Source organism: Gracilinanus agilis, chromosome 1 (genome assembly GCF_016433145.1).
Source record: "Gracilinanus agilis isolate LMUSP501 chromosome 1, AgileGrace, whole genome shotgun sequence".
In the NCBI taxonomy this organism is placed as follows: domain Eukaryota; kingdom Metazoa; phylum Chordata; class Mammalia; order Didelphimorphia; family Didelphidae; genus Gracilinanus; species Gracilinanus agilis.
This window is the reverse complement of record NC_058130.1, coordinates 389,585,165-389,597,639: the sequence shown is the minus strand read 5'-3', so window position 1 is coordinate 389,597,639 and position 12,475 is coordinate 389,585,165. Positions and strand designations below refer to the sequence as shown.

The 12,475-nt window shown below is 37.1% G+C and overlaps 1 protein-coding gene across 1 annotated transcript in view; it reads right to left on the bottom strand.

Annotated features, from left to right (window-relative positions):
* ALPK2 (alpha kinase 2) overlaps positions 1-12,475 on the bottom strand; it is a 191,201-nt gene that overhangs the window by 69,506 nt on the left and 109,220 nt on the right. Inside the window, exon 7 of the mRNA XM_044681511.1 lies at positions 8,986-9,133. Coding sequence (XP_044537446.1) covers positions 8,986-9,133 — 148 coding nt within the window. The remainder of the gene's footprint in view (positions 1-8,985; positions 9,134-12,475) is intronic.

Sequence of the window (12,475 nt, the reverse complement as noted above, 5' to 3'; positions counted from 1 at the left end):
TTTTCATTTTTATAGATACTCCTTCCAAGAATGCAGATAGAAAGTCCTCCTTGCTTGGCGTAGATAGATCTTTGTGAATTGCAAAGGCCATAAAGGTCATCACGTAAGTCAACCTAGTGATGAGCCTTACTGAATTTAGGTTGCTTGGTCCTTGTAAGTCCCTCTTTGGACCTATGCTTGTATCTGTAGAAGCTTGGTAGCTAGGACCTGCCAGAACTCATGTTCCAATGATGTAGCTGTTAAGAACCCAGGGTCTCTTCCACCTCAAGAGTAGATATCAAAGGAGAACTTTAGTAGGGGTTACAACATAAAAAATTATAATAGTCTTTGAATAGCCCCACCCATTGATTGTCTCACATTCCTTAGTTCCCTACTTTCACCAATCACTCTGTATTCTTTTGTTAATCTTCTATTTTATCTGTGAACTTGTTGAATTCTCCTAGGAAAATGTAAGCTTCTTGAATTCAAATTTCCTCTGCCACTTATCACTAAAGTATACTTGGGCATGCCATTTGACTTTTAAGGGTCAAAGTTTCCTTATCTATAAAAGGAGGAGATTGGACCTATGGTCCCTTCCAACTTTAGAACTATGATTCTGGTTACTTCCCTCTTTTCTGGATTTTTGTGACACTGCTCTTTCCTGGTTCTCTTTCTTTCTGTCTGACCACTCCTTCTGTTTCCTTTGCTGGTTCTTCATCAATATCACATACTTTAAAATGGGTGTACCCCCAAAGACCTGTGGTGGATCCTCATCACTCTAAATTATCTCACTTGGTGATCTCATCAGCTTCCATAGGTCTGACTAAAAGATTTCTATATAGATGATTTCCAGATCCATATATTTAATCTCTCTGTTGAAACACAGTCTTGCATCTCCAATTGTCTTTTGGATATCTCAAACAGAATGCCCTCTATATACCTAGAATTCAATATATCTAAAACAAAATGTTCAAATTTTCTTATTACTTTTTTTAACCTTTATCTTTGGTCTTAAAATTAATACTATGTATTGGTTACAAGGCAGAAGAACCATAAGAGCCAGGCAATGAGGGTTAAATGACTTGCCAAGGGGCACACAGCTAGAAGTGACAGGCCATATTTTAACTCAGGACACCCCATCTCTAGGTCAGGTTCTCTATCTACTGAGCCACCTGGCTGCCTCACCCTTCCCTATTGTTTATTAAAGGTACTCTCTCTTCCTAGGTACACAGGACCTCAACCACCATGCCAGTCTGGATTCTTCATTCTCATTTACCCCACATATTCAAAGTATTGTCTCATCTTGTTGTTCCCACTTCGACACAATATTTCTTGTGCATGTATATATACCCTTTTTTTCCCTCAACTCATATAGGCACTATTTCAGAACCCAAGTATGTCCTCCCTCTAATCCATCTACCACTTAGATGGTCAAATTAATCTTCTTAAAGTATAGATCTGTCTGACCACATCACTCCCTTATTCAGGAAACTCCAGTGGTTCCTTATTACTTTGGAGATCAAAAATAAATTCCTCTGCTTGGCTATTAATGTCCTTTTGGGCCAGGCCCCTTCCTACTTTAACAGTGTCCTTAATCCCTTCCATGTACTCCCTAATGCAGTGATGTTGTCCTCCTAGCTGTTCCTCCCTCATGGAATCAGCCCCTGGTTTGCCTATCTTCCTCCAATCTAGATTCACCTTCAGCAAGAAGCTTTACCCTTTCCTCCTTACTTCCTTCTGGAACTACCCTAAATTTCTCTGCATATGACTTGTTTGCATGTAGTTATTTGTATGCTTTCTCCCCCATTAGATTGTGAGGTCCCCAAGAGCAGAGATTGTTTTCTTTTGCCAGCACATATATCCTCATCTCTTAGCACAGTGCCTGGTGCAAAGAAGAAATTTAATAAATGCTAGTTGACTGATTAGGTTTTTTTTTAATGACAGCCAGCAGTCTTCTGATTGTGATTATGTTCAGAATTTCTGTCATCTGGAGCTGATGATCATTCAAAAGTATTGAAGGGAAACATGAATGTAACCCAAGAATGGCCTGACTGCTTGGCTTCACAAGAGCTCCTCCTGGTGTTTATATAAATATTACATAGAGAGCAAAAGGTAAGGCTCAGAAAAAGTAACATTTCAAAGGGTCTTCTTGGTTTTCCCTAAGTTTGTCCTTAAGCCAAAACCAGATTTCACTATTTGTTTATGGAGTATATAATTTTTATTGCCTTTAGTTAAAAAAAAAGTCAATTTTGCATAGACATGAAGAAAATGCTTTTCTGACAAAGAGATTCAGAGAGATTAGATGACATTTATCATTCACTTGCAAAAAAATAAACAGCTACTATTCCAACAACCAAGAAGTCCAAGTAATACCTAAGTGCCAAAAGTGAGACAAATACTTTCTATCAAAGGGAAGAACAAGAGCAAGCTACATAGTCTTCCAAGACCCTACACTATGCACTTGATATGTTTACTAATGAAACAAGTTGCATTACCACTCCTACTCCCCATCTCACCAATCTCCTAGAAACAGAAAAACAAACTAGTTCTTCCATTCCTAGAAATGGTTAGTCAGCACTTCTCAATTACTGATATTTGGTCTGAGGACTACAAGTGCTTCTTACAGCTTCATGTCGAAGATGCTTGACTTGTTTATATCCTTTGGCTCATCTGCTGAATTTTGACCTTTGTTCAACCTTATACAGTTCTTGACAGATGCAAGAGTAGTTCAGGAAGGATGCACTGTGGGAAGATGGTAGAATAGAGCATAGAACTCCCTTGCCCTCCTGATACCCCCATAAACATTAACAAATAACACCACAAAATAAATCCTAAAAGCAGCAACAAGAGACGGGAATTGTGAATGAAAAAATGTACAGAAGTTGTGAGTAAATCTCAATATCCAGGGACAACTAGGAAGGAAGGTTTCTGACTTCCCTGGCCTCAGTCCCACCACCCTCGGCCCTGGGGGCAGGAACAGAGCAAACAGTGAAATCAACAAAGTAACCTCTGGGGGCAGGACTGGCAACCTCACCTTGTTTGCTAAGCCTAGATGCTTTACTCTCCTGGGGATACCACTGGAATCTGCTGAAGGGCCCTGGGAACAGCTGTGTCTGCTGTGGTCTCAGATCTGAAGAAGCTTCCCCTCCCCACACCCATACCCACATCTGGTGAATGAAAAAGTGGATAGCACAGAAGGGTTAATAACTCAAACTTTGCTGATAACAACAAGGGATTTTGGAGATCTGAGGAATTAGATTATACGCATGCTCTATCCCAAGCTATGGTTATAGGAGACCAGGAGTGAGGAAGGAGTGCACACTATGAGGACATTAGAATCCCTAGCTGCTCGCATGGGAGGAGGTAGACTGTCTGCTTTGAGGAGCAGTGACAGAACTGCTTGTGGGCTTTGGACGGAGTATATGAAGTCAATCACAGATTGGGATTTGAGAAAGGGATTTGGAATACATCTGACCCTGGACTATAAAAACTGGAATAACTAAGTAAGACCCAGGCAAAACCACATACACACAAAAATTCCTGAAACTTGAAGTAACATGTCCTGACACACTAGGAACCCAGGGACTCCAGCAAAGAGTCCATAATTAAGTCTATTAGCCTGGCTACTAAAATTTTAAAATAAATAAATTTTTTAAAATGAGCCAAGCAAAGAAGAAAAAAATCCAACTATTGATAGCTATTATGCAAACAGAGAAGATCTTAACTCAAACTCAGAGGACAGTGAAGTAAAAATACTTAATTCAAAAATAGTAAAGAAATACAGTAGAAGGCCATAGGCTCAAAAAGAGATTTTGGAAGAGTTTTAAAAAGGCCTCAAAAATCAAAGGAGAAGGGCTGAGGAAAAATTGGGGGAAAATAAGGGCAATACAAGAAAATCAATAAAATTATGAAAGATCACCCAAATAAAAAAGATGCTCCAGAAACTCATAGAAGAAAATAATTTACTAGGAACTAGAACTGGACAAGGGGAAGCTAATAATTTCCTAAGACAATAAGAAATAATAAAGCAAAATCAAAAGAATGAAATAATAGAAGAGAATATGAACCATTTTAACACAAAAACAACTAACATAGAAAATAGATTAAGGAGAGACAATATAAGAATAGTTGGACTCCCACAAAATTATGATAAAAAAGAATTTAGATATCATACTCCAAGAAAACACCAAGGAGAACTGGACAGAAATCCTAAAATTAGAAGGTAAAATAGAAATATAAAGAATCTACTGATCATCACCTCAAAAAGACCCAAAGATGAAAATGCATAGGAACCATATGCTAAGTTCCATAGCTCTAAAGTTAAGGAGAAAATACTCCAAGCAAAAAGGAAAAGAAAAACAATTTAAATATTATAGAACTACAGTCAGAATAATACAAGAGTTAGCAGTCACAACATTAAAAGAATGTAGGACATTGAGCACAGCATTTTGTAGATCAAAAGAACTAGGCTTACAACTAAGAATAACACATCCAGTAAAGATGAGTATAATTACAAAAGGTGAAAAAATGAATATTTAATGAACTGAAGGAATTTCAACTATTCCAGGGGGGAAATCCAGAACTCAACATTTGATCTATAAGAAATCATCTATAAGAAAATTTGATCTATAAGAAATGTACAAAAATAATAAAAGACTAATCATAAGCAATCCAAAAGGTCAAAGTGTTTGATTCCTACATGGGAAAATGTCAATCTGTGGCCCCTGGGAATGGCATCATTACCTGAGTATTCTGAGGGAATGTATATCAAATATATATATATATATATCAACTCAAGGTTGAAGTGACTTAATAGAATGAGCCCAAATGGTAGTGGAATAGACCAGGATGAAGTAGGGTGGAATGGCTACCTCAAAAGAAGGAGGAATAAGGGGAGGAATTGCCACAGGGAGGAGGAGGAGGAGTTGGAGAGCTGGTAGTATTAGAACCCTACTCTCATCAAATCTGGGATAAAGAGAGAATAACATACACAGTTATAAGGGTAAAAGTCTCCTTAACTTACAGAGAAACAGGAGGAAAGGGGATGGGATAAGGGATGACTGGGAGTTCGCTTGGGAGACTGAGCGAATCTCTGTTAACGTAAAAGAGGAAAAGAGAAAAAGTAAAGAGAGGGAAGGAAGGGATATCTAGAGAGGTATAAGAGATGGGGGAATAAGGTGAAGGGATATGGGAAGGATTCTTAGGACAAAATAAGGGAGGGATTTTTAGAATTGAACTCATATCAAAAAGTAGGAGGGAATAGTTGGGGGTATAATGAATAAATTTTGGGAAAGGTGGATAGAATAAGAATTAAAAGGTAAGGTAATTTCAAATCTGGCTTCAGACACTTCCCAGATGTGTGACCCTGGGCAAGTCACTTAACCCCCATTGCCTAGCCCTTACCACTCTTCTGCCTTGGAGCCAATACACAGTATTGACGCTAAGATGGTAGGTAAGGGTTTAAAAAAAAAGGTAAGGGTAAGGGACACGGGAGGGACCTTTGGAAACATAGATGAGTTTGGAACTAGGAAGTCAAGGGGAGAGGATAAGGGAGGATTTGGGGAAGGAGTGTGAAACAGATAGATATTAATCAAATAAAATTGGACATCTGAGGAGGAATATGGTGGAAAGAAAGAAAGAAGACAAAGAGTAAGGAGGAACTAAGTAGATGGAAATACACAGGTAGTAATTATGACATTGAATGTAAATGGGATGGATTCACTGATAGGAAGAAAATGAATAGCAAAAAAGGAAAAAAAAACAGGACCTGGCAAAGTGTTGTTTACAAGAAACACACTGAAAATGAAAGACACATATAGAATGAGGTGAGGGGCTTAAGCAATATTATGTACCTCAGTTGATCCAGAGAAGGCAGGGTAGTAATAATGATCTCTGACATAGTTGGGGTTAAAATGTATATAATTGGGAGGGATAAAGAAGGTAACTATATTATATTGGGGGTTATTAAGGCTAATGAAGCATTATCAACATTGGCAATATTGGACCTATATGCACCAAATGTTTTAGGCTCCAGATGTTTAAAGGAAAAAACTAAATGAGATTCAGATGGAAATGGATAAGAAAATAATAATAGCAGGGGAGTTTAATTTCTCCCACTCATAACTAGATAAATTTAACAAAAAAAAAATAAGAAAGAAGTTAAGATGAATACATTAGATAAGTTAAATATAAGTATTTGGAGAGCTCATACACACCTACGTAATGATAACAGTAGCTTTAAGCCTGAGCATACACATCCAGACAGTTTCTTGTGGAACAACAAGGTTTAGAGAGCATAAATATTCTGTAAAAGTCTTATTTTAACACCCATTATACTATAGAGGTAATCCTGCATTCCCGAGGGGTTGTGGCATTGGAACAAAAAGTTCTACTGGTTATGACCAAGCTGTAAAGACTTGGTTTTGGAAAGAGTGTGGAACTGAAAACAAATGGAGTCTGTTGCCTAAGGACCAATCTAGTTAAATATGTTAACTGAGAACCAGTTGGGTTAAGTTGATCAAATTAAATACTGAAAGGAACATGGAAAAAGGCCTCATATTACATTGCTAGAACACCTGTGAATTGCTCTAGAGCTACAAAGCTCTTCATGCTTATTGACCTAGGAATGCCATCATCAGGATTAGGCCCTAAGGGTATAATTGAGAGGGTAAAAAAGCTTTGTATGTATGAAAATATTCATGGAAGCTTTTTTTGTAATGACAAAATAATTAGAAAATAACAAATGCAATGATCGAGAGAAATGGCTGAATAGAGCATGATGTTTGAATATAATGGATTATATTATATTATTAGAAGTGACAAATATTGGAAATATAAAGTAAGGGAAATATGTGAAGAGATGAAAAGAGAATAAAAAAGAATAAGAATAATACATATTATGATTACATTAAAAAAAAAACCTTTACCTTCCATCTTAGAATCAATACTGTGTATTTGTTCCAAGGCAGAAGAGTCATAAAGGCTAGGCAATGAAGGTTAAGTGACTTGCACACAGCTGGGAAGTGTTTGAGGCCAAATTTGAACCCAGGACCTCCTTTCTCTGGGCCCTGCTTTCAATCCACTGAGCCACCATTTTAAAAATAACAGTCACAAAATCAAGAGAAAAAAGTGTCAAAGTAAAACAAAACCAAAGGAACTCAAAAGCAGAGGATATTTATATTAGCAAATATACATAATTTGTATATTTTAAACAAATTGTAAACAATGTGGAGTTTGTGGATTTGCAAATAATTTTTTTATGCATTTGTTTATTGAAATGTTTTTTTTTGTTGATGGTAGTGGTTACTAAATATATAATAAAAAAGAGGAGGGGGGAGAGAGAGAGAGAGAGAGAGAGAGAGAGAGAGAGAGAGAGAGGAAGAAAGAAGAAAAAAAGAGTATTTCAGTATTATGCTGGTAGAATTTTTGACCTGGAAGGCATCCTAGAAGCCATTCCTTTGAACCCGTTGACTTTGCAAAAGAAGAAACTGAAATCTGAAATCTTCGTGACTTTCTCAAGCCCACATAGCTTCTTAGTTGCAAAGAAAGGACCAGATTCTAAGTCTCTAAACTCCTGGATTAGTGCTATTTCTACACTCCCAGGCTAACCCATGTCCTTTGTTTCTTTGTTTCTTTGTTTCTTTTTAAAAAAATAATTCTGACCTTCTGTCTTTGAATAATACTGTGTATTAGTTCCAAGGCAGAAGCATGATAAGGGCTAGTCAATGGGGTGTAAATGACCTGCCTTGAGCCACACAAGTTGGAAGCCAGATTGCCAGATTTAAAACCAGGACCTCTAGTCTGTAGGTTTGTCTCCCAATTCACTGAGCCACCTAGCTGCCCCCTTGCTCTTTGTTTCTAATGCCTTATGCAGTTAGCTTGTTGTACCATTCAGTCCAAAAACAGGGGAACTAGTCTTAGAGTTAAAACACTTGAATTTGAGTTCCCAGACTGATGCTAACTAGTTGTGTGCCCTTTGACAAGGTGTTTGGCTTCTCTGAAATGATTTTTCTCATCTGTAAAATGGAAGTAATAAGACTTATGATACCTGATTCTCAGGGTTTCTGTGAGGAAGATGCTTTATAAAAGAACTATAGAAAGGTAAATTATTGTTGTTGTTATTGTTTAGTCCTTTTCAGTCATGTCTGATTCTTTGTGACTTCATTTGGGTTTTCTTGGCAAAGATATTGCATTTCTTTCTTCTGCACATTTTACAGAGGAGGAAACTGAAGCAAACAGGTTAAGGAACTTTCCCATGTTCACACAGCTAGTAAGTATTGGAGACCAGATTTTAACTCAGGTCTTCTTGACTGTAGGCTGAGGGATCTATCCATTACACTTCAATAATATTAGGATGATATTAGAAAGTAAATATTATTTTATTAGTTTTGACACTTGCCCTATGTTATTTTTATTTTTGCATTTTATTTTTATATTTTGTATTTGTATATTATTTTACAATAAAATACAACAACAAAAAACAAAAAAAGACAGAGAGCTGGTCTTAAAGTAATAAAAATCTGAGTTCTACTCCCAACTCTGAAAGAAACTCCGCTGTGTGACCCTGGACAAGTCATTCATTGTCTCAGGGCTCTAAGTTATTCTCTAAGACTTGAAGTTGCAAAGAAGTTGCTGACTTCCATTAATAGGGAGAATTCCCTGTATGTGTAGTTCCCTATATCAATGAAATAATAGTTTTAGTCCTTATTCCTATCATTGGTTACTATATACTGAAATCCTTTGCCAGATGTTATGGTTGGCAAATTAGAAAAAATACTGAATCCTCACCCTGATGGAACTTATATCACCATTTTCTCTCACTATTTCTATCACCACCATTCCTTCCAAATCTATTTGACAAGATGATTATAGAATTATGTAATGTGAGACATCAGAGACCTTAAAGATCATCTAGTTCAATTTTCCCATTTTATAGATGAGGAAAAAACCCCCGTTGAGAATATGAGAAAGGATTAAGACTGATTAGTCCCAAACCAGTCACTTTACCTTCTTTGAACCTTTGCAATTAACTTTGAATCTTTTGTCCATGAGATGGTTGAGTCTTCATGGATTTCTGCAAATTGACAGCTTAATTTTATATTTCCAGAATGATCAGGAAATATCTCAGCTTGGATATTCTTCAGTAGTACTGGGGCTGTCAGTGAGAAATTAGCAATTCATCATCAGTAGGAAAAAAGAGAAAAATAATACTTTAATATGAGTTCCATCTACTTTTTGGTACTCAAAAGATCTGGAGTCAGATCTATGTCACAGAGTGAGACGGTATGGCCCACCCACGCCCCTTTTTTAAAAGTGAAATTGTACATTATGGAGCCACTATCTAGGTGCTTTTCAGCTAATGAAACTACACTTTACCCTTTCTCTCAAGCCAACATCAAGGAAATGGGTATGGAATAGGGTAGATCTGAATTGGATAGGCTAGACTGTACCACTAGACCACCAGGATGCAAGAGGCAACTCAGCCTCATATTTCTTTGTTAAAGAAACCCCAATAGAAAGGGCTATTGTTTGCACCCTTCATATCAGCAGGACAGTGATATCTGCTAAATCAAATATAAGATGTGAAAAGATCAATTGTGGGAAGACTGGCCTATCCCTTGAATATTGCATCATTGTCAGCAGTGAAAGTGGGGTGCCTGAGATGGGTACAGTTATCCTGGGCAGCCACTAGGCGTCAGGACTCACATGATATCTTTTAGGACTGGTTAAAAATGATCACTGTCTAAAAGGCCAGGATTTGTAAAAAGGCAGAAGCAAAGGGAGTTTTTATTTTGCTGCAGGTGCCCCCAAATCTTAAGAATAAGCAATTTTATCTGATGTAATGGGGACTTTAAAAGTCAACATTTTCAAGCTGCCAGGAAGATTCCTCAGCCCTAGTGTCAATGCAATACAAGTCAAATTCCATTTACGAGGAGCACTGGTGTAACGATGACGACAACAACCACCACCCCAAAATGACTGTGATAAAAACGTTCTGAGCCCTAGTCACGGCCAACATTGCTTTGTTGATCTGTCACCATAATATTCACTACTGTGAATAATTCGGGTGATCGAAAGCCATGCCCGGCCATGCTTGGTCTGGCAGCTACATTTTGAATAAAGAAAAAGCTTATTCTGCATTTGAGAAGTGGTGATGGCCACACTAGGTAATAAATTCAATAAACAGATAGGAATTTAGATAACACTTTTCTTTTTTAATTATTTCTCTGCATTAATTTGGGGGATCAAGTACAAAACTTTCATAGTCCTTACTTATTCTAAAATAAATTTCTGTTTATTCAAATGCTAATGACTTTGTTATTTAGGAGTGTATGTGACTTCACTTTATTTTTGTTTATTTTTAAAGTTTTATTGGTCTTTTTAATATCATTGTCATTTACATGCATATATGTGTAAGCATCTTTTCCACCATATTCCAACACCAACTGCAAATCTTCCCTTGTAACAAAGTAAAAGAATTAAACCAAAACGACCAATTCAACAAAGACATTTGACAGCATATATAAGGTTCTGCACCCACACTCTTTCATCTTTCTGTGGAAAGGAAGGGATACTATTATTGATTTGTACTGACTTCAAGGTCTCCATAGACATTTCCAGGATCCCATCTTTGGCAAGTCAGTCATAATATGTTCAATAGAAGGTATGTAGTGGGCAGAGTAACTAAAGGATGGACTTGGAGTCAAGAAGATCTGGGTATAGATCATTCATCAGATATTGACAAGCTGTGTGATCTTGGGCAAATTACTTAATTTCTTGGGGTATCAGTTTCTTTCTCTGTAAAATAAGAGGGCTGGATTCTTTGATCTCTTAGGTCCTTTGCAGCTCTAAAATCTAAGATCCTATGACAGCTAAAAAGAACCTTAAAAGTTAAACAACTCCAAACTAGCTCATTTTACAGATGAAAAGTCAGAAGCCTAAGGCACTGAAGTGACTTGCTCAAAATTGCATATCTAATTAACAGCAATTAAAAACAGAAACAAAAATCTGGTCTTTAGTGTATATATACATTGTGGCTATCAACAATAATAACCATAGGGCAGCCTGGATTCAAACTCAGATCCTTTGACTCTATATCTAGAGGGCTTTCCATTGGTATCATAGGATGTATAGAGCACTGAAAATAGAACTGTGCACCATCTTTGATACAAATAATAGAACCCTTATCTAGAGTTCTCCCAGTGGCTTATGCCCATTCCTATTCTCCCATGATGAAGAACTTCTACAGAGGAGTAGACAAGACAAGACTGATGGTGGCATATGAGAACAAATGGTACTTTCCCCTTTACCACAAGGTACAAGAACATGGTACAAAAATACTGTGGCACCTGAGGTTTGAAATCCAAGTTCTCAATTTTAACTAATGTGAATGGCTTGCTCTCATTTAATGCCAAAGTGCACAAGAATCTCCTCAGTTTCTAATCCTTTCTTAAGATGCTAAAACTTGGAGGTAAAGGAACAGAGTTCAAATTCCAGCTTCACTTCTTACTACAACCCCTCTGGGCCTCAATTTTCCTCATCTATAAAATGGAAAACTAGACAAGATGGTCTCTAAAGTTCCTTCTAGCTTTAGATCTATGTCCATGATCCACTGTATATGGGGTGGGGCACACATATCTACATGCTTATGTGTATCTGCATTTGGAACCATTGCTTTGACAATAGCTCTGTTCAAAATGCACCTTTCTTTGCCTATATATCGGTCTCTAAAGGATCTGGACCTCTGCCCAATTATGCTCTTGTCCTGCTAAGCCTAATTGCTGCCTGATGAAGCAGCTCTGAGGTCATCATCAAGTACTTCAATAGCACAATGTCCTGAAGAGTAAGACATTCCCCTTCCTAGTGGTATGACCCTGAGCAAGTCACTTAACCTTAATTGCCTAGCCCTTACTTCTCTTCTGCCCTGGAACCAATACTTAGTATTGATTTTAAGATGGAAGAGAAAGGTTGTTTTTTTTTAAAAGACTAATAATTCCTCATAGACAAACTAAACAATCTCCTCCATGGAGTTCCAAAAGCAATAATTGCTTTACGATGTGGCAAAACTATTTTAAGTCTTTTCTATCTTTGTTTTAAAACATGAGATTCTGTTTAAAGATGTTTAAAAAGTTATGTGTAGCAAGCTTGTTTGGGGAACTATACAAACTCTTTTGGAAAAATGGTTTTGTATCTAACTCTGTGTGAGATGGTTGCTAAGGAACCATCTAATAGATAATAAGAATAACAGAAAATTGAACTTCAAAAGGAAAGGGCTCAGGTAAAGAGAGGGAAATGGCTAATTCTGATCAGAACCAGACAATAACAGCTTGTCCATTGTAGCTATCATAGAGATGCACTATTGATCTTCCAGTAATGTCTTCATTGATCTCTTCTAAGTTTCGCTGATAAGAAAATAAGAATTTTTAAAAGAAGAGGACTGAAACTTAAAGAGAACTACTTCAGCTTCAGACTGAGAAAGGGAGTAGTGATAACAATG